The 21,989-nt window shown below is 44.7% G+C and overlaps 1 protein-coding gene across 1 annotated transcript in view; it reads left to right on the top strand.

Annotated features, from left to right (window-relative positions):
- Positions 1-21,989, top strand: part of SYN2 (synapsin II) — a 176,352-nt gene that overhangs the window by 115,090 nt on the left and 39,273 nt on the right. The window contains exons 2-4 of the mRNA XM_012655174.1: positions 15,662-15,719; positions 16,846-16,937; positions 19,148-19,304. Coding sequence (XP_012510628.1) covers positions 15,662-15,719; positions 16,846-16,937; positions 19,148-19,304 — 307 coding nt within the window. The remainder of the gene's footprint in view (positions 1-15,661; positions 15,720-16,845; positions 16,938-19,147; positions 19,305-21,989) is intronic.

Genomic DNA, 21,989 nt, shown 5'->3' with positions numbered 1-21,989 from the left:
GGGGGGGGAACCAAGGGCAACACACGTAACCTAAACATATGTACACCCATAATTTGCTGAAATAAAAAAAAAAAAGATTTGTATTTATTAAGGTCATCAAATATGAAATGTCCAACTTCGAATCAAAAGTGTAGTTTATTATATCTCAAACAAGAAGCAGTAGAGTTAATTAAAGGATGCACCTAAACTATGACACAGTTTTGCCATCTTCACAGTAGCTTGTTTATGCCAGCAGCGAAGAAGCCTGGAGAGCAAGTGGCCATGAAATCGGAAAAGGCATTCTCCACAGCTTGTTGAGAATTGAGTAGTTTTCCTTGCAAAAAGTGGTCCAAAGCCTGGAAGAAGTGGTAGTCAGTTGGTGCAAGGTCTGGTGAATATGGTGGATGACAGAGAGTTTCTAAGTCCAATCTCTGTAGTTTGAGCAGCCTTGTTTGTGCGACATGTTGAGCATTGTCTTGCAAGAGGATTGGCCTGTCTCTATTGACCAATCTCATCTGCTTAATCACAAGCATCCTCGTCATTTCATCCAACTGGTTACAGCAGTCATCTGCTGTAATCAACTGACCAGGTTTCACAAAGCTGTAACGGATAATACCAGCACTGGACCACCAAACAGACGTCATTGGCATTTTTGATAAATATTTGGTTTTGGACTGTGTTTTGGCACTTCATGTGTATCCAACCATTGTGTTTCATGCTTGTGATTATCAAAAAGAATCCATTTTTCATCACACATAAACAATATGGTGTAGAAATGATTCACCTTTATGTCATGACGGCACAGAAAGGCAAGCTGTGAGATGATTTCTCTTCCGATGCTCATTTAATTCATGCAGAACCCATCTATCCAGATTCTTTACCTTGCCAATTTGTTTCAAATCGTCCAATATTGTTGGAATAGTAACATCAAACCTTGCTGCTAATTCACACGTAGGTTGAGAAAGATTCGCTTCCACTACAGCTTTCAGTTCATCATTATCCACCTTTGTCTCAGGTCACCCACGTGGCTCATTTTCAAGATTAAAATCACCAGAATGGAACCTCTCAAACCATCAACATACTGTGTGTTCATTAGCCACATCCTTCCCAAACACTTCGTTGATATTTCGAGCTGTCTACGCTGCATTGGTTCCACGATGGAACTCATATTAGAAAATAACACGAATTTTTTATTTATCCATGGTTTCACAAAAATTGCTCCAAAAAAATTTTTGAAAGATAATCACAAGCCAAAACGTGCATTTGAAAAAGTGAGGATGTACCTTCACAATAAAAATAAAACAAGAAGTGTCAAAGTGAAATGTCAGAGATATCAACTGTCAAACTTAGTACTTCAGGAAATCAGACATTTCATACTTAATAACCTAAATAAAATGTTAATGGAACATTAAGGTGGAGGACGGTCCCATCACACACTGGAATAAGTGATAATATTTTTGTCTATGTTTATAAATGCCTGATCAGCGCTCAAACAATGAACTCATTTTACTGAAATGCCCTCCATTTCAAAGAACTCACACAAGCACGTGGTTTAACCCAGTAATTTCTACATAAAAAGAGGGAAAATTGGGACCTAAAGTATGTGGCTGTGGTGTGCTAGGTATTGGGGTATCTAACGAACCAGGCATCGTAACAGAGCTGGGCGTGAGACTGATGCAGCACCCGCCACAACAGCAAGGGCCCTGCTCCCGTGGAACTTACATTCTGGTTGGGGAGATGAATAATAAACAAATAGTCTAGAAATTTCAAAATGGAAGTAATGTCTATGAAGATCATACAGAGAGAATGATTTGAGGGCTGTGGGACGGGGAGATCACCTCAGTTCAAATAGTGAGGAAAAATCACTGAGGAGGGAATGGGTAAGCTGAGTCACACGCATTAAAAAGAAGCAGATGTGCAAAGAGCTGGGGGATGGAAGTGAAATGCCCAAGAGGGACAGATAAGTTTAAGCATGTTTCAGAAATACATTAAAAGCAGAGTCATTTAACCCGAAAAAACTTTAGAGATAGTATTATCCTTATAGGATCTACAGATGAAGATACAAAGAGGTAAAAGAGCCCAAGTTCAGACAGTGAGTAGAAGCCCTGAGATTTAAACCTGGGTTAGTCCGGCTCTAAAATCCGTGCTCTTTCCACTGCACCACTCAGCAGTTGATGAAAATGCAGCGTTTCTGAGTCAGTGTGAATAACTTGTGTCTGTGTAACGAGGAGGGGAAGGTACTCTTCCTTGGGATTCGGGGAGTGTATACCCCAGCCAGAAGATGTAAATGGCTATTTGTTTTTGTCATTTGATAAACATATAGCATCGTGTATTTTGTGTAGTACTATTCTATGTATTATGGTTCCCTGTCCCTGAAGTCCCAAGTGGGCAAGTGTCCTCTGCCGGGACTCAAGTGATAGGTCTTTCTTAAGCATGTTGTTATGGACTGAATGTTGTGTGCCCCCAACTGTGATGGTATTTGAAGGTAGGGCCTTTGGGAGGTGATTGGGTATTAAAGTCCTTATTAGAAAGAGGAAGAGAGAACAGAGCTCTCTCTCTCTCTTTTACATATGAGGACACAGAAAGAAGGCAGCTATCTGCAAGCCAGGAACTGAATCCACTAGCACCTTGATCTGGACTTCCCAGGCTCCAGAGCTATGAGAAATAAGTGTCTGTTGTTTAAGCCAGCCAGTCTATGGTGCTTTGTTATAGCAGCCCATGTGTGTGTGTGTGTGTACACACATGTGTGTGTGTGTGTGTGTATATGTATGTGTATGTATATTATAAGGAATTGGCTCCCACAGTTATGGAAGCTGAGAAGTCCCAAGATCTGCAGTCAGCAAACTGGAGACCCAGGAGAGCCAATGATATAGTTCCAGTCTGAATCTTAAGGTCTGAGGACAGCGAGAGGCAATGGTGTTTCAGTCTCAGTGCAAAGGCAGGAGAAGACCAATGTCCTCACTCAGGGGTGGGGAAACTTTTCATGTAGGAAGGCTGTATGAATTTAGCTGTAATCAAATAAAGCCGCATTCAAGAAACTTAAATTAGATATACTTAAAAATGTACATTATTTTGTCAAAATCTAACTATGATGTACTTAATAATTTCAAAAATGAAAACTATCTGTTAATTTTAAAGTTAACTAATCTTTTAATGATTTTGTTATGTCTGATTTTTGTTGGAAAGCATTTGAATATTCGGTTGCAGCATGGAGGTCCGCAGTTTCAGTTGATCCTCTAGATGGGTGTCAAGTCATTTGTGACCTTAAGGGCATCTTGATTCAGGTTAGGTAGGATAATGTAGATTCCCCGCAATAAGTGGTTGAAAAGCAAGAAAGCATTATTTGGGCATGTTACCAAAGGCGTGGTTATTCTCCTGCATTTTCCCATATTTCAATTGGATCTTTCTTAGCATCAAACTAAGAAAACTTTAAAATGTCATCTACTGAGAATTCAATCAATTCTATCTGTAGTTCTTTAGGTCCCTTGGTGATATCATCTAGGTGAGGCTGAAATGCTAATTTGAGTGTGATATCATGATTTTCAAAGTCAGTGAACCTTTCATTGTATTCTCCAATTAATAGGTCTATAACAGCTATGTACTCTTCAGATGATTTGCATATATAATCCTGCTCATCAATGACCTTTGCTAATGGGGGAAAATGTTCATCCAAAATTTCCTTTTGAAGAAGAATTGTTCTGAAAAAGATAGCTTTTTTGAAATGCTTGGATTTTTTTGCCACATATCATATATAGACTTAGTTTTACCTTACAAAGAAATATTCAAGTCGTTTTGATTTGACATGGTATCACATAGATATGCTGCATTCCTATAGAAATCTTCTTTCAATAATTCACCTTGCTGATTCTGTTTTTCATAAAACTTAACTATCTGTTCTCACAGAGATAAAATTTTGGCTAACACCTGTCCCTGCAATAACCAAAGCATTTAGAATGATACGGCAAATCCACACTGAAGACCTCATCATTCAACTTTAGCATGTTACAAAATTGAAGATGCTGTGTTGCATTTGCAGGAAAATAGTTAACAACACTTAGTAATATAACTTGTTGCAAAGTTTCACTTAAAATAGTAGCTTTAGCACAGAGATTTTGCTGATGCAAGATACAATGAAAACAAATGACAGCATCTGGATCTGTTAAAACTTTTTAATCTGTGCAATAAACCCTTCATGTTTTCCTGTCATGGAAGGTGCAGGTCTGTTCATACACTCACTAAATTTGCCAAATTCGGTCCAACTTCACGACATTTATCCTGAGAGTTGTTGAAGATACCTATTCTCTGTGTTCTATTTGTAAAAGTGCCCAAAGCAAGTAACTCTTCTTCATTGCAAAGAAAATCTTCAGTTATGACCCAAATGAAGTATAAAACCTGCACTGAGTCAGTAGTATCAGTTGATTCATCCAAAGCGATTGAATAATATATATTTTCCTTTCAAAGTATCGCATGAAGTTGTTCTGTTAAGTTGAAAGCTAATTCATGCTGCTAGTCAGTTATGGTTCTCCTTGAAAGAGGCGGTTGTTCGTACTTTGAAGTGTTATGTGGGTCTAAGCATCCTACAACTTCGACAATGCATTCTTTCACAATTTCTACATCACTGAATGGCTTCCCCTTTTTCCCCGAGTATATAAGCCACTTTACAAGTTACTTCTGTGGTATTATTTCCAGGTCTTATTGCTGCTTGAAAGCTTTGGTAATTGTTTTTCATCTTTTATTGTAACTTATGCAATACAGCCTTTCACACCTCTCCTTCTAATTTAAAGTATTTGTGGTTCTTATGAGTGTTATAATGCTGACGGGCATTGAATTTCTTTAATGTTGATATTGCAGTATCACAAAGCAAGCAAATCATCTTATCTTTAGCAGAAACAAAATAACATTGCATTTCCCAATCCTCGCTAGAAAATCTGTTTTCTTGGTTCAGTGTTCTCTTGATCTTCTTTGACATGATGGGCTGTTAAACAGACAGAATTAAAAAGTCTGTCGAGCTGTGCAACTATTCACAAATTCCACTTCAAACAGAAACACAGTGCACCCTTGTCAAAAGCTGATAACAGATTGGCACACTCAACCCCCATAAACTCTTGCCAACCAGCCTTGTGCGGTAGTGGCGCCAGTCAGGTGGGGGAAGTTAGCACTAAAACATGAGCGTAGCAGCCATCAGTTTAGCCCTTATGGCTTACTAATGTTCTAATTGTGCTGGTCAATCTGGAAGGATTATTTCATTGAAACTTATTTTATTCCTTGGTATTTTAAATATGTTAATTTTAAAAATAAAAATACAAAAGATGAACAAAAATGTATTAATAAAAATAAAAGGATTTGTTCTGTAAAATTTGGATTCAGTCCAAAGGCCGCACTTAGAGACCTAGAAGGTCACAGGTTCCCACTCCCGTTCTAGCTTGAAGACAAGCAGAGAGAGTAAATTCTCCCTTATTCCATATTTTTGTTCTATTTAGGCCTTTAATGGATTAAATGATGTCCAAACACATTGGGGAGGGCATTCTGCTTTACTCAGTCTACTGATTCAAATATTAATGTTATCCAGAAACACCCTAACAGACACATCCAGAAATAATGTTTAAACAAATATCTGGGCACCCTGTGGCCTAGTCAAGTTGACACAAAATTAACTATCATAGTTGTGCTTTGTACAAGGCAGTGGTGTGAGGTTTTTTGGGGAATAGGAAGGAAGTGTAAGATGCAGTGTACACATTGGGGGCTTCTGATATGGTAGCGGGCAGCGGGGGAGACACACATAAGTGAAAAATTAGCTGATGATGCTAGGCTGTGTCTATTTAAAAATGACAAATCAATGGGTTTCAGACTAGGCTTTCAGAAGAAGGAGAAACTACTGCAAGAGGGGAGGACAGGGAACATTTCCTAAGGGAGACAGAACTTGTTTGGGACCTTGAAGAATGATGAGGGGATGATTCCACAGTGGACCAAGGCACAGGGGTAGTAGTTTAACAAGCAGTAGTTGGGAAGCAGTGTCTGGATGGTAGATGGAGCAGGAACGGGGCTCCTGCATATGCATGTGCAGGTTGTTCACTGCACAAGGACATCTGTCTGAGACGACGAGTGGGGGCTGGAGTGCAGCCCCACATTCTGCTCACCCAGCCAAGTGCCCCGGTGCAAGAGTGTGTCCTGTGCCAGTGCCCAGAGGAAGAGGTACCTTTTTCTAATTCACATGGAGACTCTGCAGCAGATTGCAGGGGGGAAATAGTGGGAGATCAGTGTAAAATAGAAGGGTGGGACCAGATCATGGAGGACATTTCCCTGTATCTAGACTGCTACAAAAGGATGGATATGTGTAGCTTTGGTGGTAATGGTGGTTGTGGGTATGATTTGTGGAGCTGGAGGTGGACCTGGAGCTTTCACAATGCTAGGAGCCCTGTTTATCTGGCATAAAATAATGCCATATCTTTCAAAAATTATATTTCCCTGATTTTTCTCCAAAGCAAACTTTATAACTGACCCACTTTTCTCCAATATCAAATCAGCCTGATTTAATTTCACAAGCAAGTCATGGAAAGAGCATCTGTCCCATGACTCCAAAGCATTCTGTTCTGTAGCTGCACTATAATTACAGACAAATGCATCTAATCTTCCCATCATGTGTTCTCTTGAGTTACAGAATTTTTTTCTTCTGCATTTGATAATCTTGTTATCTCGTGACACTGCATCATTTAATTATTCCCCAAAATAGAGATCTTCAGAAAATCTGCTCAGAAAAAGTGATTTGCTGTTCCCAACTGAAGTCAAAGCTGGGTGTTTACTCAGAAATTAGTTATTTTCAGAGCTTTGGGATTGCTGCTTCTCTTAAGGGATCTCATCTGCCACCTAAGGCTGTTGAAACCTTCCCGCAGATCACCTGAAGGAATTTCAGGTGATGTCCTGGAGAAGGACAAAGTGGATATCCTCAGAGGTCTTCAAGCCCCAGACTCTATGTCAGATTGAGCCCGGTTGTCTTTTCTGATATTAACCTCGAAATATCTATCTGGATTCAATTCAATAACTCTAAAACATTTCCTGAGCATCTACTATGTGTCCAATGGTAGGACAGGCATTGGAACTCAAAAATGAGTAGAGAACAGTCCCCATCTAAAGAAGTATACAATCTCTGAACTGGAGCATCACAAGGGCTGGAATTTAATTTCACTAGCTCTGCCACCTACTAGCTGCTGCCTTTAAGCCAAGTCAGTTAATTCATCTGAGCCTCATTTTCCTATAAAACCAGCGACACTTGAGATGACATTCCTGTAAGAGGCAGGAAATGTCGTGAGGATTAATTTGGGCTGTCTGAGATGAGCGATCCTGTACATGGTGTTCTCCTTCTCTTCTCCACACCCGTGTGCTCCCTTTGGATCTTCACCTTTACAGACTGAAGAAAACTAATTATTTTAGCTCTCCTAAAATCAGAGCCATTTCATTTTGTCCTGTTTTTCTCTGGACCAATTTCTACTTTCATCATGTCATTTGTGTTCAGGTGAGTGGATCTGATATGCGACATCACAAAGACACAGGCACCACGGCTTGTGTGAGATGAGGCCAGAGAGTGAGAAACCCTTTATGTTGGGTTTCCAATAAACTTTCTGGTAATAACTAACATTTTTCCTCATTTCACTCTCTCAGTCTTATTGTTTTTTGCCTGTGACAGCTCACAGGACTGTCTTACAGAAACAGTTTTCTGTCATTCCAGGTTCCTTTACCAGGTTGTAGCTGAGCACTCCAGCTCATGATCCTCAGATAAGATTATTTCCCTTGAATGTGTTTTCTTACACTTCGTCACATTAAAACTCCTCTGCCACTTTTCTGCCCACGTCCACATCTTCTTTCAGTTTGCCCCTAATCAGCTTGGCATTTTAATCCCTGGAAGAGCTGAATGCCATCTGCAAACCTGGCAATTTCCCCACGTACTCGCTTCCAGATCACTTATATGAATGTTAACTAAGACACCGCGCAGCTTGCTCTCTGTCAAAGAAGTGGCTTACTTGCAGAGCATTTGATGTAACAGCTTAATCACTGAATAATAATATCAACAACCAGCCACAGAACATCGTCTTTATCCAGAAACATCTTCATGTCTTCCTGCTCTTTGTTTCTTATTCCTAAACCAATTATTCATAACAGAAATTTCTCTATGTACTGAAAGAAAGTTTATGGTCTATGAATGAGATCAGCAGTCCCCAACCTTTTTGGCCCCAGGGACCGTTTTCATGATAGACAATTTTTCCACGGATGGTGGGGGGGGGGGATGGTTTTGGGATGATTCAAGTGCATTACATTTATTGTGCACTTTATTTCTATTATTATTACATTGTAACATATAATGAAATAATTATACAACTCACCATAGATTGGGGACCTCTGAATTAGATAACATGTCCAAATTTAAGTTAAGAACCCCTTCACCAATGTAAAGCCTTATCTGACTATTTTAGATCTCATTTATGTCTCTGTTCAAAACATCTACAGTGGGAGTCACATACTACTTTCTGCCATTTCAAAAAATGCTATTTTTTAATGTTGCTATCATTTCCCAGCTAGCTTCTAAGTTCCTACCCCTAATCAATCAAATGATTAATGGACTTGTCAGGTGAGTGCTGTGCAACAGCTATCGATTTGCCAAGCACCAATAAAATAGCAAGTCCTGAAGTCTAGTTACTACACCGGCCTTCAAACGATCTTGAGCCCTAATTCATTCCATTCTGTCTTCTCCACATTCCAGACAAAGCAGTCTCTCAGATCTTAGGTGTATCTGACCTCTCTGCTTAAAATTTTTGAGAGTATTTTTGGAGACAGTGGGAAAACTTGAATATAGACTCAGTAAAGACGTGAATAAAAATTGTTGTTAATTTTGTTTGGTGAGACAAGGGCATGGTACTTATATTTAAAAAGTCATTACCAGGCCGGGCGCGGTGGCTCACGCCTGTAATCCTAGCACTCTGGGAGGCCGAGGCGGGCGGATTGTGTGAGCTCAGGAGTTCGAGACCAGCCTGAGCAAGAGCGAGACCCCGTCTCTACTAAAAATAGAAAGAAATTAATTGGACAACTAAAAATATATAGAAAAAATTAGCCGGACATGGTGGCGCATGCCTGTAGTCCCAGCTACTTGGGAGGCTGAGGCAGGAGGATCGCTGAGCCCAGGAGTTGGAGGTTGCTGTGAGCTAGGCTGACACCACAGCACTCTAGCCCGAGCAAAAGAGTGAGACTCTGTCTCAAAATAAATAAATAAATAAATAAAATAATAAAAAGTCATTACCCAAGAATAAGCAAATTCAGAGAGACAGAAAGTAGATCAGATGTTACCTGGTACTGGGGGTGGGGGGTAGAGGAATGGGCAGTTATTGCTTAATGGCTACAGAGTTTCTGTTTGAGATAATGAGAACAAGTTTCAAAAATAGATAGTAGCGATGGTTGCACAATATTGTGAATATACTTAATCCCACGGAAGTGTACATTTAAAAATGGTGAAAATGACAAATTTTGTTATGTATATTTTGCCACAATAAAAAGAAGTAAAAATAAGTAGTCGTTACCAGTTAGAGACCATACTTGAAATTGACGGGAGAAATGGCATGATGTTTGGGATTTACTGTAAAATACTCATAGCATAGTCCCAACAACAAAAACAGTGAGGGTGATGGATGAAAAAGATTGGCAAAATGTTGGTGATTATGGAGGGTCAAGTTTTCCAGAGTCAAAAGTTTGAAAACGATCTTTTGGAGGCTAGCCCTCAGGTCCCAGCCTGGGCGGGACGCTGGAAGCTGCGTGCTGTCTGTCTCTGCCCCGCCTCGGTCTCGGCTCCGCGGCTGACAGCGGGCGGGCCTGCGGTGCCTCTGCCCTCGCCTTCGCCCGGTTCCCGCCTCCTGGGGCTAATCCCTGCTCGTCGTCAGGGCCCAGCGCGTCTTGGGCGCCTTCCCGGACTTCTCCAGGCGGGGAGAACCGCCCTCGCCCGGCCCCCCAGCACGATGTCCGCACTTCGCCTGCAGTTCGTACCCTGTGCTCTAGTCTTTCACGGCCTCCGCTCACCTGCGAGGCAGAGGAAACTTACTTTTTCTCCCTTGGAGGTAGAGGAAACTTACTTTCCACGGTATATCTTTCTGGGCTGTATGAAAGTGACTTTCGTTGTCGTTATTGTTTTAGTTGTGTGCTTTAAAATTTTTTTTAAAGGAAAATATTAAAAGGTGGGAATGTGAACACTAGCTACAAATCTGAAGGGTTGAAAGGACCTTAGCGATTACCCATGCGGATACTGGTCTCCGTGTCTACACTGTGCTTTCTCTACCTGGCGACTGCTAATGCATTTTTATATTTCCCGCACCTGCCGCTGGGTACTCAGTCCATTTTTGCTGAATTGACTGACAAACCACAGCGTTTCTTTTTACAGGTTGCAAAAAGCCAGCTGTCCAGCTTGGGCTGTGTATGGACGCACACTTTTTAGAAGAGACGATTGATCTTCGGGCATGGTTTCTCAGAGCAGCAAATAAGCCCGCGGAGGGCTGTCCTGGGCCGGGAGAGCGCCGCTGTGCCGCCCGTGCGGCGAGGGGGTGGCGGGCGCTGAGTCTGCAGGCCGCTGCAGAGCACGCCTTGCCAGTGGGTGGCGGCAGGCGCTCACAAACGCTCGCCAGGACAGGCAGGCTCGGTTCTTCACCCTTCCAGTGTCGGGTGGGAAATAGGACGGTCCTGCTATTTCTATTAATAGTGTATTTTCTAACTTCTTGAAGCCTGGAGAGGTTTGGTCAAAAGAACAAGGCCTGAGTCAGAGTCAGTGAGAGCCAGAAACTAAGTACCTTGTTAGGGATAAATGTCTAGACCCGGCCAGGCATTTACTAGGGCTGGACTATTTCCAAAGCTCTCAGAAATTCTTCTGCTCCCTAAATACACGGAGCCTGCAAATCCATCTTTAGCGCTGTCATCTTCTTCTAGCTTGAGGTTTGATCCTTGCGCACATTTCAGTGATCTGGGGAGGATTCATACTCTAAGCTGTTTCCAGATCCTTTAGCTCCAGTGCAGATGGAGATTGAGAACAGAGTTTCCTGTGGGGAAAGATAGGGAGGAAAGAACTTGACCCCCTGGAGGGGCACGTGTGCAAAGAGAGGAGAAGATGGCTGGGCCTGCAGAAACAGACACAGCCCACCCAGTCCTGAGGGCCGCCTCTTCTGGTTTTCTGCATTGGTGCAGCCTGAACCCCACTCCTACCATCTCCAGTCATAGCAAGTCCTGATTGTGAACCTGCTAAGGCACAGCTCTGTAAAGGATTTGGAAATTTATAGATGCAGTGATTGTATCTGTATAGGCCTAAGCTCAGAGCATATAATCAAACAACAGGACATAATCAATATTTAAAATACAAATGTTCTGGAAAACCCAAGACTCACATATGGATGGTCCTTGCTCTGAAACATTATCATATAATCTAGTGGTCTGAGGGTGGAGGTGGAGGAGAGGTCAGATTATTAGACAACCAGCTTTGAAATGTGTGTCAGATGATGATGATACTACAAGGCAAATATTGTAAGCAGACAATAAATGTCATGAAAGTTCAGAAAAGGAGGAAGCCATGATGGCCGGAGTAATAGTAAAACAGCATAAATGTTTGCTGCATTTTGTTAACAGTGCTTGATATTTGCATGTTTTAGAGTTTCCAAAACAATTTTGTGTCATCTGATTTCATTAAGTCTTCACAACCACTTGTGAGCCAGATATTATTAAATGAGGTAAAATACATAATACTCTTAGAATAGTGTTCACTATTATTAAAATTATTACTAGCCTGATTTTATAAATAAGGAAACAGAGGCTCAGAGAGGAAGTTTCTTGCCCAGAGTCACATAGCTGGGAAGTGGTAGAAGTAGGCCTGAATTCAGCTCCTCTGGGTCCTATTTCTAGAACTTTCTTCATTATCTCATGTGTAAAAGAGAGAGTACTTAAACTGGGCTTGCCTGGGTTGGGCCAAGTTTTGAGGTAGCGTTAGCAGAGAAGCCTCTGAAATCATGCCATGCTCCTCAGCCTCACGAGCCCTAGTTGGTAGGTGGATGGGAACTGATGAAGTTTTTCACTTGTTTGAGTTAACAAGAGTTAAATCTAGAAGCCTCCACTCATTTTAGCAATAAGGGAAGATGGTTTATTACCTGGTCCATCAAGGAAGCTGCAAGCCATTAAACTCGCATAGATCCTCAGCTGCTAGGCTTATTAAGAAAGTGTTACAATAGGGGGAAATTGACGACACAGGCAGCACAGATTATTTTTAGTCTGTGCTTCAAGGATGTACATCTTGGGTTCTGTTTAGGATTGAGCCCAAGGAGATGAATTTGGCTTTGTTTGACACGACTGCCAATCAGAAACTCCATACTGAGCACCTTCTCTGTTTCTAACTCACGCAAGGGACTGTGTGGGAAAACTAAGAGAGGTAGAGTAACTTTCTCACACTTCCAAATGCTGGTAAGAGTGGTGCCATCTTTTTCTTGGGTTGGGGGCCGTTTGGCAATATCAGTAAAAACTGTAACTGCATCTATTCCTTGTACCAGCAATTTTGCAATACATTGTTTATCCTATGGATATATTTTTAAATGTAAGCCATTATAGCACTGTTTGTAACAGCCGAAACAAGAGACTGGAAATCTAAATGCTCACCAATAAATATTGGTTATATTACTATAAACCCTTCAAATAGAATTTCATGCAGCTATTAAGGAGGCCCATCAGTATGTGCTGAAAGCATATCACTAAAATACATTTTTAAGTGCAAAAAACAAAATCAATTCAAAAAATATTTATGTGGCATGATGCCATATGTATATGTTTGAAGCATATATGTATGCAGATATATCCATACATTTCCCCCACACACACCTGGAAGTATATGCTTGCAGCTGATAATGGGGAGTATGTGTGATAAGAAAGGAATGTGAAAAGAGAAAATTTTATTTTTCCTTTTATTTTTTTATGTACTTTTGAAGATAGATTGATTTAACCATATGATAATTTATTTTTTAAAAATTTAAGCTGCCTGCCTAAGGTCACACAGCCAGGAAAGGGGGCAGCTAGGATTCACACCCCCGACCGAGATTCCAGTGCCCGTCCTCTGGATTCTACCACACTGCCTCCCACCAGTGCTCTCGTGCCATCAGGAAGTACTTCTGTCATGTGCTAGCAAGTTACAATTTTTTCATGAAAATACCTGAAACCAAAATGTCCAAGGGCCAGGAGCTGCGAGAGTGTGCTCGTTCTCCAGGAGAGGGCTCTGTGCCCCACCTGCCTGCCATCCTGGCTCCTTTTCTATAAATCATGGCTCAGCCAAGAGAGGTCAGTGACCCGGGGCCAGGAAACACAGACTAAGATTTCCAACAGGACAAATTACCTTAAGGAAAAGGCATTAGGATAGCTGGAGAGGTGGGGTGGAGGGAAGGCATGAGAACAGTTCATCAGCCAAGTTGGTCAATGGGCAGGTGCGGGAAGTGGCAGATAAACCCAGCCAGAATCTATAAATATACTTTGATATCAGTGTTCAAAACCCACAAAATAAATGAGTGAATTAGAAAACTTGGCAGCGTGTAAGCACCTAAAAGTAAACTCTCACATCTTAAGTTCTAGCCTTAACTCCCCTGAACTTCTCTGTAATTTGGGCATATTACTTAACTGTTCTGAGTCTTAGTTTCCCCATCAGTGAAAAGGACTACCTCTCCTGGCTCCTTCACAGAGTGGTGAGGAACAAATAAGGCCAGGAATGTGCTTTGAAAACTCAGGGCACCCCTCAGTTTGAGAGGTTGTTGTTCATGCATCTGAGACTTACTCGCGGAAGGAGAGCTATTCTGAGATAGGACGACAGGAGGAACCGTCAGAAAAGCATTGCTGACGACAAGCTGGACATAACCCCACCAAGGAAAGAAAGGGCCCTCACGGGTCACGGACTCCAGTTCCTCCTTTTTATAGTCGCAGACAAAGACCTGTGGCGTCCAAGGTCTGCAGACAAGTGATGGTGCCATGCGAAGACTGTTGGTTAAACCCTAAACAAGATGGAATAGTAGCCAAAGGGACAGCATATGCCATAGGCCCCCTGCCCAAGGGACTTAGAGCTGTGACTGTTGATGAGGGTCCTGGAAGCAAGCTGACGTGAAGCTTGCTAAGGAATTGGGGCAGAGGTGGCGGACGGACTTCAGTGACCCAGCTCCATGATGGCTGAGTGCCTCAGAGGAGCAATTCGAGGGTGACCGGGGACTTGGAAAGGACAAATGACAACTTCCTAGAACGAACTGTTCCAGATCCCATAGAGAAAAGGAAATAGCCCGGCCCTGTCTTGGTAGTTGACAGGAACCAGGGTGGGAAGTATTTGTAGTAAGGCTAGTTAGTGCTCACAACGTCATTAAGTCCCTCTTGAGCAGAAGAAGGAAAATGGGGAAAAAATGCAAAGCTGCACACATGGCAAGCCAGTTTTCCTGTGGTGTGAGGGACAAGGGAGAGAGTAAATCAGCAGGGGGAGACAGTGCTGTGCCGTACAAGGGCACCGGGCCAGGAGTCCTGCGGACCTGGGTGCGAATGCCGCCTCTGCCACCAGCTTGCTGTGTGGCCCTGAATACACCGTTTCCCTCTGAATCTCTAAAATGAAGACCTTTCTCCCCATCTCATAAGTTGTTATGAGCAGTAAATGAGACGTTCTTGAAAGCAACTAACATATATTTCCTAGAGCACAATGCCTAATAAGTATTAGTTTATTCCTTTATTCTGCGGGGAGACTCCCAGAAAACCTCCAGTGAAATATGCCAGTTGGAAATTTCAAGTACCGGAAACGCAAGCCCAACCTAGCTAACAGGTATTGTGTGCAAATGTGTGTATCTGTTTGCAAATGCTGGACCAGTGTAAATGGGCAGAGAAGAAAATCTTAGGCAGGGAGGGCAGGTTAGAGGCAAGGTGGGACTCAACATAAATACGGGATAAACACAGTCTGCCGACAAGGGCCGTGATGCCAGTAATGCACTAATGTGCTGTACAACTCAACTCGACCCATTTTCCTGACTGCTCAGAAATACAGGGTAAGTTTTGTGTTCAGCTGTAGCAGCTCTCACTCTCCTCCCTCGCCCCAACCCCTTTTGGGTTTAAAATTAATTCCCTCTCATTCATTGATTATTCTTTAATGCTTATTTTGTTAGTTGTCTTTTTAAATTATTAATTGCCTCAGATCCTTTTGGTATGGGTATGAAGAGGTAAAATGATAATAACAGTTTCTTTAAAAACCAAAAAATCTAAGGGTGGAAACCAACTAGAAAATCGGAGTGAAATGTGGGATCAGGGGAGACAAGGAACCGTGGAGATGTGTAAGACTACCCTGGTCTTCACTAAGAATAACACTGGGGAAATTACTGCTGCTATGAATAGACTCTGTAGCCAAAAGACCAGGGATGTTGTCATAAAAATCACAAAACCTGAGAGTGAAAGGGTGCTTTGGATTATTTTGTTGACGGGTAAATTGAGGCCGACAGAGAGGAAGTGGTTTGCTTGAGGTCCCTGGTGATCCTACAGCAGAGTGAGGGTCGGAACCCGAGTCCCTTGACCCTTATCCTGGGTTCTGTCTGCCGTAGTTCTCTTCTTCGTGCTAGTTGCTGTCCGATTTCAAATACTTGTACGAAACTAATTCGTGTGGGTTTTTTCCTTTCTCCAGGGCCAAGTGCTTTCGGGGCAAAAAAGTCCTTGGAGATTATGATATCAAGGTGGAGCAGGTGAGCAGCCCGAAGCCCAGAGTCGTGTCTGTGTCATCACCTCTCTCCCCTGGCGTCCCAGAGCGAGCCATCTAGTTCTGCCCGGTGGAGTACAGTGTCGGTCACTGGGTTCTGGGCTCCCCATCTCCTGTCTCCCACTCAGCCCGCGGGCTCTGCTCTGTGGGAGGCGTGGTCCTGAGGCTGCATCTCTTCACTTCCCAGACTTCTTTTCGTGGTTCTGGTGTCAGGAGGGAGGCAAGCAGTGTGGCTCTTAGGGCCCTCTGGTCGTGCAGGGTTCCAGGCTGAGGAAAACCGTAGCAGAATGTCTTCCCAGGACACTGGCCACACCTCCACATCACTGGTGGCAAGATGCTTCCAGGCGGACACGTGTCTGTGTTCCGGTGTGCTGCCTCCAGTGGGGGCTACCCTGGGCCTGAGGCTGAACTCCAGAGGGAACTTAGAAAAGAACACCTCCCTGTTTTAATACAGTGAAGCACTGAAAGGCCCATTTCTTACCTTCCTCTATCATAACAAGTAGGCGATTAGGTCTGTTTGGGGAGGAGAGGGATGTTCGCTTTAAATGATGCATGTATTTTCTATGCAACAATAGAAGTTACTCATCATTTATTATGCAGTGTGCTATGATTTATAGAGTATTTTCGTATCTTAAAACAACATGTTAGATAAGCAGGGTTGATAAAAATTATTCCCATTTTATAGATTGGGGAAACTGAAACCCAGAGAGGACAAGGCAGAGCAGAGCTAACACCCAGTTGCCTCAACTGAAACCAGTGGATGTCTGTTGAAACTGACAAAGGGGACATCGTCCTGGTCTACATTCTCTCCCTGTAGAGAGGCTGAGCTGGAGGCAGAAGACTTGAGTTTTGCTCTTGTCTCTGCCAACAATAAGTTTTGTTTGTCCAGAAAAGTCACTTAACTGCTCTGAGACTCAGTCTACTACTTTGGTGCATGGGGATAATTACCTCTGTCCCCCCTGCCTCACAGGGTTGCTGTGAGAATTAGGTGACATCAGTATGTGAAGACACCTTCAAAACTGTCAATAAATGCTTGGGGCTGGGGCTGCGCCGCCATGCGGAGGACTGGCAAAGCCAGGACTGTGGACTGACCCCCTGCTGTGATTTTCCAGGCGGAATTTTCAGAGCTCAACCTGGTGGCTCACGCGGATGGGACCTACGCTGTGGATATGCAGGTGCTCCGGAATGGCACGAAGGTTGTCCGGTAAGGCCTTTCTGTCCTCAGGGCCACTGTCATTGTCTCCAGAGTTACCAGCTCTGGCTTGAAGGGGGAGTGAGACAGAAGGGCTACGTATGGTATCCAGAACTTAATGACGTGTGCTGTGCAGAAGCGGAGAGACGGCAGGGAAAGCCAGCTCCTGCCTTCTGGGAGCTCTCAGTCCAGTGGTGGAGAAAGCAGCCTTGAGCTTCCTGGACTCAGAGCTCACTCAGAGGTAACTGGATTCCTTCTAGGACCACCCCCACCCCGCACCCCCTCAGCCAGTGCAGCTCTGTGCTTTTATCTCTGCATACATTGCCCTGGAAAACAGGGTTCTATTGCTTAAAGAAAAGGTTTGACAGCATCTGATCTAGTCCGGCCTTCCATTTGGCATGGATTTGCTTAGATTCACACAGCGAGTTGTGGCAGAGCCCTGCATCCCGTGTGAGTTCTCTTGATTCCCGGCCCTGTGTTCTTCCTGTAGTCCTCATTCCTGGGAATTCAGAAGTCTGGTAGGAAAGCCTAGGGTTGGAAGGGACATTGCGGGTGGAAGAAAATGAGCAATTGCTGAGCACTTGCGTGCCGGGTGGCATGCTGGTGCCTCACAGATGTGATGTCATACTCGCAGCAATTCTGTGAGGGAGCAACAAGAATTCCAGATGGTGGGAAATGGTTGCCACAGTGTCATTCTTCCCAGGAGCTCAGTGGGCTTCAGGTTTTCAGACCTCAGTCTTGCTCCAGGAAGAGTCTCTGCCTCACCTGCTTCCCCACCTCAATCTGCAGAACTCTGACGCTGAGGCTTCTAGGGTCCAACAGGAACTGGGTCAGTGGCAGGAAAGGCCAGGCGGGGGGTAGCTGGGACCTAACAACAGGAAACATGAGCTCATCCATCCTGGAGACTACAGAGGAAGACAGAAAAAGAGATGTCCACCAGGTGAGGGGAGAGCTCAGGTAGAGCCTACTGGAGAGAATGGACATGCTTCTCCAGCTGCAGGTGGAGGGAGTCATGGGATGCAGGCACACCGGCAGGAGGTGGCAGGGCACCCAAGGGGATCTAGCAAGAATAAGGCAGGCCCTTCCAGGTACCAGTGCAGGAACTCAGGGGGTGGCCACAGTGTAGGGTTCAACTCCTGTAACTGGGATAGAAGGTTGGAGTTTGATTTAAAACATACTGTTGGAGCCAGCTGCCCAGAACTGGGGCACAAGGAGGTCAGAGCAGGGCTAACAAATGCCATGTCAACTTGATGCTAAGTCACCTGAGCGACTGAGAAGGGCTCCTCCAAACCTTCGCTTTAAAAGACTGATCTCTGAGCCCAGGTGGGGCTGGGGCTGGAGGTGGGGGTGGATGGCTGCCTGGACAGAGAACCAGATAGGCCATTATGCACAGTATAAAACTGCTGAAGCTTAGAGCCTTGGGGGCAGATGCTACCACAGAGCTGACTCTCTAGGAAGGTGAGATTCCTCTGGCATGAAGACAGGGGCCTGGTCCTGTGGAGCATCTGCAGCTAGGAGCTCTGCTGGCCAGAGGTGAAACGCTGGAGCTTTCCCATGCACGGGAACATTCTGTGCTCAGTGCTTCCTGTAGCATTGCTCAACCTCAGTTCTGCGAAAAATATTTGCACCCCTCCCCAGCGTCCGCTTTGGAAGAATAACATTGGGAAGTCTGGCATCTGTCCTCAGCCAGCCTGGCCCTTTGCTCTCCTGGGGGCCTGATGAGGGCATCGCCTATTTTAAGGAGCAGTTTAAGGGGTTGGAACAGGGCACTGAGATCAGGGACCTCTGTGGCAGTGCGGTGAAGGCAGCCAAGTACTTCTGTTGTCTTCAGTTTTCCAGGACCTGCTGTGAGCACCAACTCTAAAGCTATAAGGAGCCCTAACTTCTCGTACTGCCCCACGAGGACAGGGAAAAATACTTTCACTTAAGACGTGAGGGTCTAAGTGTTTCTCCCCTCCTGAGGGTATTTGTGCCTTAGAAAAAGGCAATGCTTAGCCCAGGGGAATGAGGGAATTTCAGAAATCTGTTCCTCAGATCTCCTCTGAAAAGTGCCATAACACCTCATTTCCCTGTCCAGAAAGGAATAATAATAATAAAATGAGGGGCTTGGACTAGGGGGTTCCCTAAGACCTCTCTGCTGTCCTGGGCCTTGGAAAGGGGAGACAGAATGAGGCATGGCCTGGTGCTGGCCAATGGTAAACCGGCCTCTACATTCTTACCAGGTCCTTCCGGCCAGACTTTGTGCTCATCCGGCAGCACGCATTCGGCATGGCAGAGAACGAGGACTTCCGCCACCTGATCATTGGCATGCAATACGCAGGCCTCCCCAGTATCAACTCCCTGGAATCCATCTACAACTTCTGTGACAAGCCGTGGGTGGTGAGTGAGGACCCCTGCCCCCAGGTGAAAGCACAGGATCCAGGCCCTGCGTCTCCCAACTCCCTGGGAGGGGCTCCTGGAACTCAAGATGCAGGAGGCACCTGCTGAGAGGATGTGAGAGGAGCTTCAGCTGGGACATGGGGGGGGCCCTGCTGTCACAGTGCTCATCACCACGTGTCACGGGCTGGGTCTCCTGGGCAGCAGAGTGGACCTCTGGTCTCACAGTAAAGTCACACAGAGATTCAGTGAAGAAGCCTCTATGGGTCTGTAGGTTCTGCCCTTGGTCATGGGCTGCAATGATTTTCAAAAGCCGGTTTCTTGCCTCTTAGAATGATCTAACTATTGGAAAGGCCTGAGCCCAGCAGGGACCAAGGGAATGGTCCAGCTCAGAGAGGTGTTAGTGACAGAGTCATACTAAGTGTTTCAACAACCTGAAAATGAGAGTTATCCATATACATACGAATCAGACACTTATATGAGCCGGAAGTACCCTTGGAGATCATCAAATCTCACCCCTTCATGGTAGAGATGTGAAAATTAAAGAAGGAAAGTAAGGAGCAGAAAACCATTTACTATTACTATATGGTGCCAACTTCTGAGATTTGTCCACATTAATTTCATTCAGTCCTCACAATAGTCTTACAAGGCATATATTGATATTATCATTATTAACACTTTTTTCAGAAAAATGAAACCCAGAAAGGATCAAGTAACTTGCCAAAGTTGTAGAGCCAGGATTTCTCTACGTGCCATTGCCTCCCACACAGACTGGGCTACAATGTGAGGAGGAAGCTGGCACGGTTGTCCCTTCCTTGGCCAATCTGGAAGTCTGGGAGGGTAGTAGAAACTTTTAGGCAGAGAGAAAAAGTGGGGTTTGGAGGGAGAGTGACCTGTGATAGCTGTTGGGGTGCTCTGGCCCCCGCTCCGACCACCGAGGGCACGCAGCTGCTCTGCTGACTCTGCCGCTCCAGGCTGGCCCTCTCGGAAGGAAACACCTGCCCTCTAATCACATCCTCTTCATCTTCTTGTTTTGCAAAAATCAAATTTCAGCCATCGCACACATTGGATTGCCAAGATTCCTGGCATTGGTGCTAATCGTGAAGTTTCTCAACTTCAAGCCTCTCTACGACGCAGGGAGCTGAAGAGGGTGGTTTTTTTATTTTATTTTTTATTTTGTTGGCTTGTTTTTTAACCAAATAGATCTATCACCTCTGCTCTTGACCGTTTTTTCCACACCTGAACTAACAGCTTTCCTATTCCCTTGGAAGCCAGGGAGACCTTCCAGTGTGAGAGAAAGAGCGATAGACAAGGGGTCAGCAGGGCTGGGGGCTGCCATTGTCAAGGGGGGGCTGACTTCCCGGGCTCCGTTTATTCAGCCTTCCCCTCCATGTGGCCCGAGACATCTGGAATCCTGGAGTTCTGCACACACAGGCTAACGGAGTTGTGGGATTTGAGTGTGTTGCCAGTCACAGAAGAGCACGTGTGAGACCTTCCGCAAGTGTCTTTTCTGGGGACCTCCAGTTTCTCCTGAGTCCCATGGCCTTCCTGCTGCACATACGCCCTACCCCAGCCCCGAGGCTTGAATTTGGCTCCTTCGTAGCCACACAGGGTGATTCCACTACTATCAGCTTTTCCTCTGACTAAACCTTTGCCCAGGTTTCTTTCTCCACAAACTGGGAATAACAGTAGTACCTGCCACCGTTTTGTCAGCCTGCTTGTTACAGTCCCCTAGTATCTGGGACCTCTTGAAGAAACTAGTTCCCCATTTACTTTCTCTGAACTGTGCCAGAGGCCAAGCAGGGGAGGGGCAGGGAAAGCCTGTGCCCAGGGCTTTGCCCCTCCTGGGAACTGGGACCTGGGACCTGGTGAGGGGTCACACTCTCACCCATTCATGATCCCAGCACACTGCCTTTGGCGTCGCCGGAGAACAGCAGGTCTCCCTGGCCCGACACCAAGTTCTCCCTTCGGTTTCACTAAGCAGCTGCCACGTGAATGACATTTGACATACTGTTCTCTGCCTGTTAATGGGAGTGGATAAATTTGGGGACTTGTGAGGGGCAGGCCGGTCCCTCTGAGATGATGACGTTGGCTCATGTTTCTAAATATCTTTGCTGCGGCCGTGGGGAGAGGCCTGTTCAGCTGGAGAAGGCTCGGCGCTGCGCTGCCGCTGTCGCTGAGCACACCCACCATCTCTGGAGTTGATCAGGGCAGGCCACTGGGATTTTGGAAGCAGACATGGATTTGTCAATGAAAGCAGCATTCCAGAGAAAGCAAGAATGGCACCTCCCTTTACTGCTGCAAATTTATTTGAAATTCCTGTCAGCCTTTCAGGGTTTTTTGGAGACAGGTGCACCAGGAAATTAAAGCATTTCATTTCCAGGAGGGAGAGGGGTAACACATTATTTAAACTGATCTTGAAGTCCCATTTCTTCCAAGAAATCTTTCCTGATTCATTGGATAAGTGGTTATAATGAACATATCTTCCTATTAATTAACAACAGCACCCGTGGCCTCCCAAATTCATTCATTTGTCTGTGTGTAGGGGAAATAGCCCTTATTAGATATTACATTTGTTTATTCGGTGACTGTGTGCCTGTGCCTTAATCTGTTTCCAGGGAGGCAGGTGTTAGATGCCAAGTCCAGTACCTTGAGCAGACAGGGACCACTGGTGATTGGGTAGAGGAG

This window comes from Propithecus coquereli, unplaced genomic scaffold (genome assembly GCF_000956105.1).
Source record: "Propithecus coquereli isolate 6110/MARCELLA unplaced genomic scaffold, Pcoq_1.0 Scaffold461, whole genome shotgun sequence".
Taxonomy (NCBI): domain Eukaryota; kingdom Metazoa; phylum Chordata; class Mammalia; order Primates; family Indriidae; genus Propithecus; species Propithecus coquereli.
The sequence above is the reverse complement of the archived record's forward strand: the minus strand, read 5'-3'. Positions and strand labels throughout refer to the sequence as shown.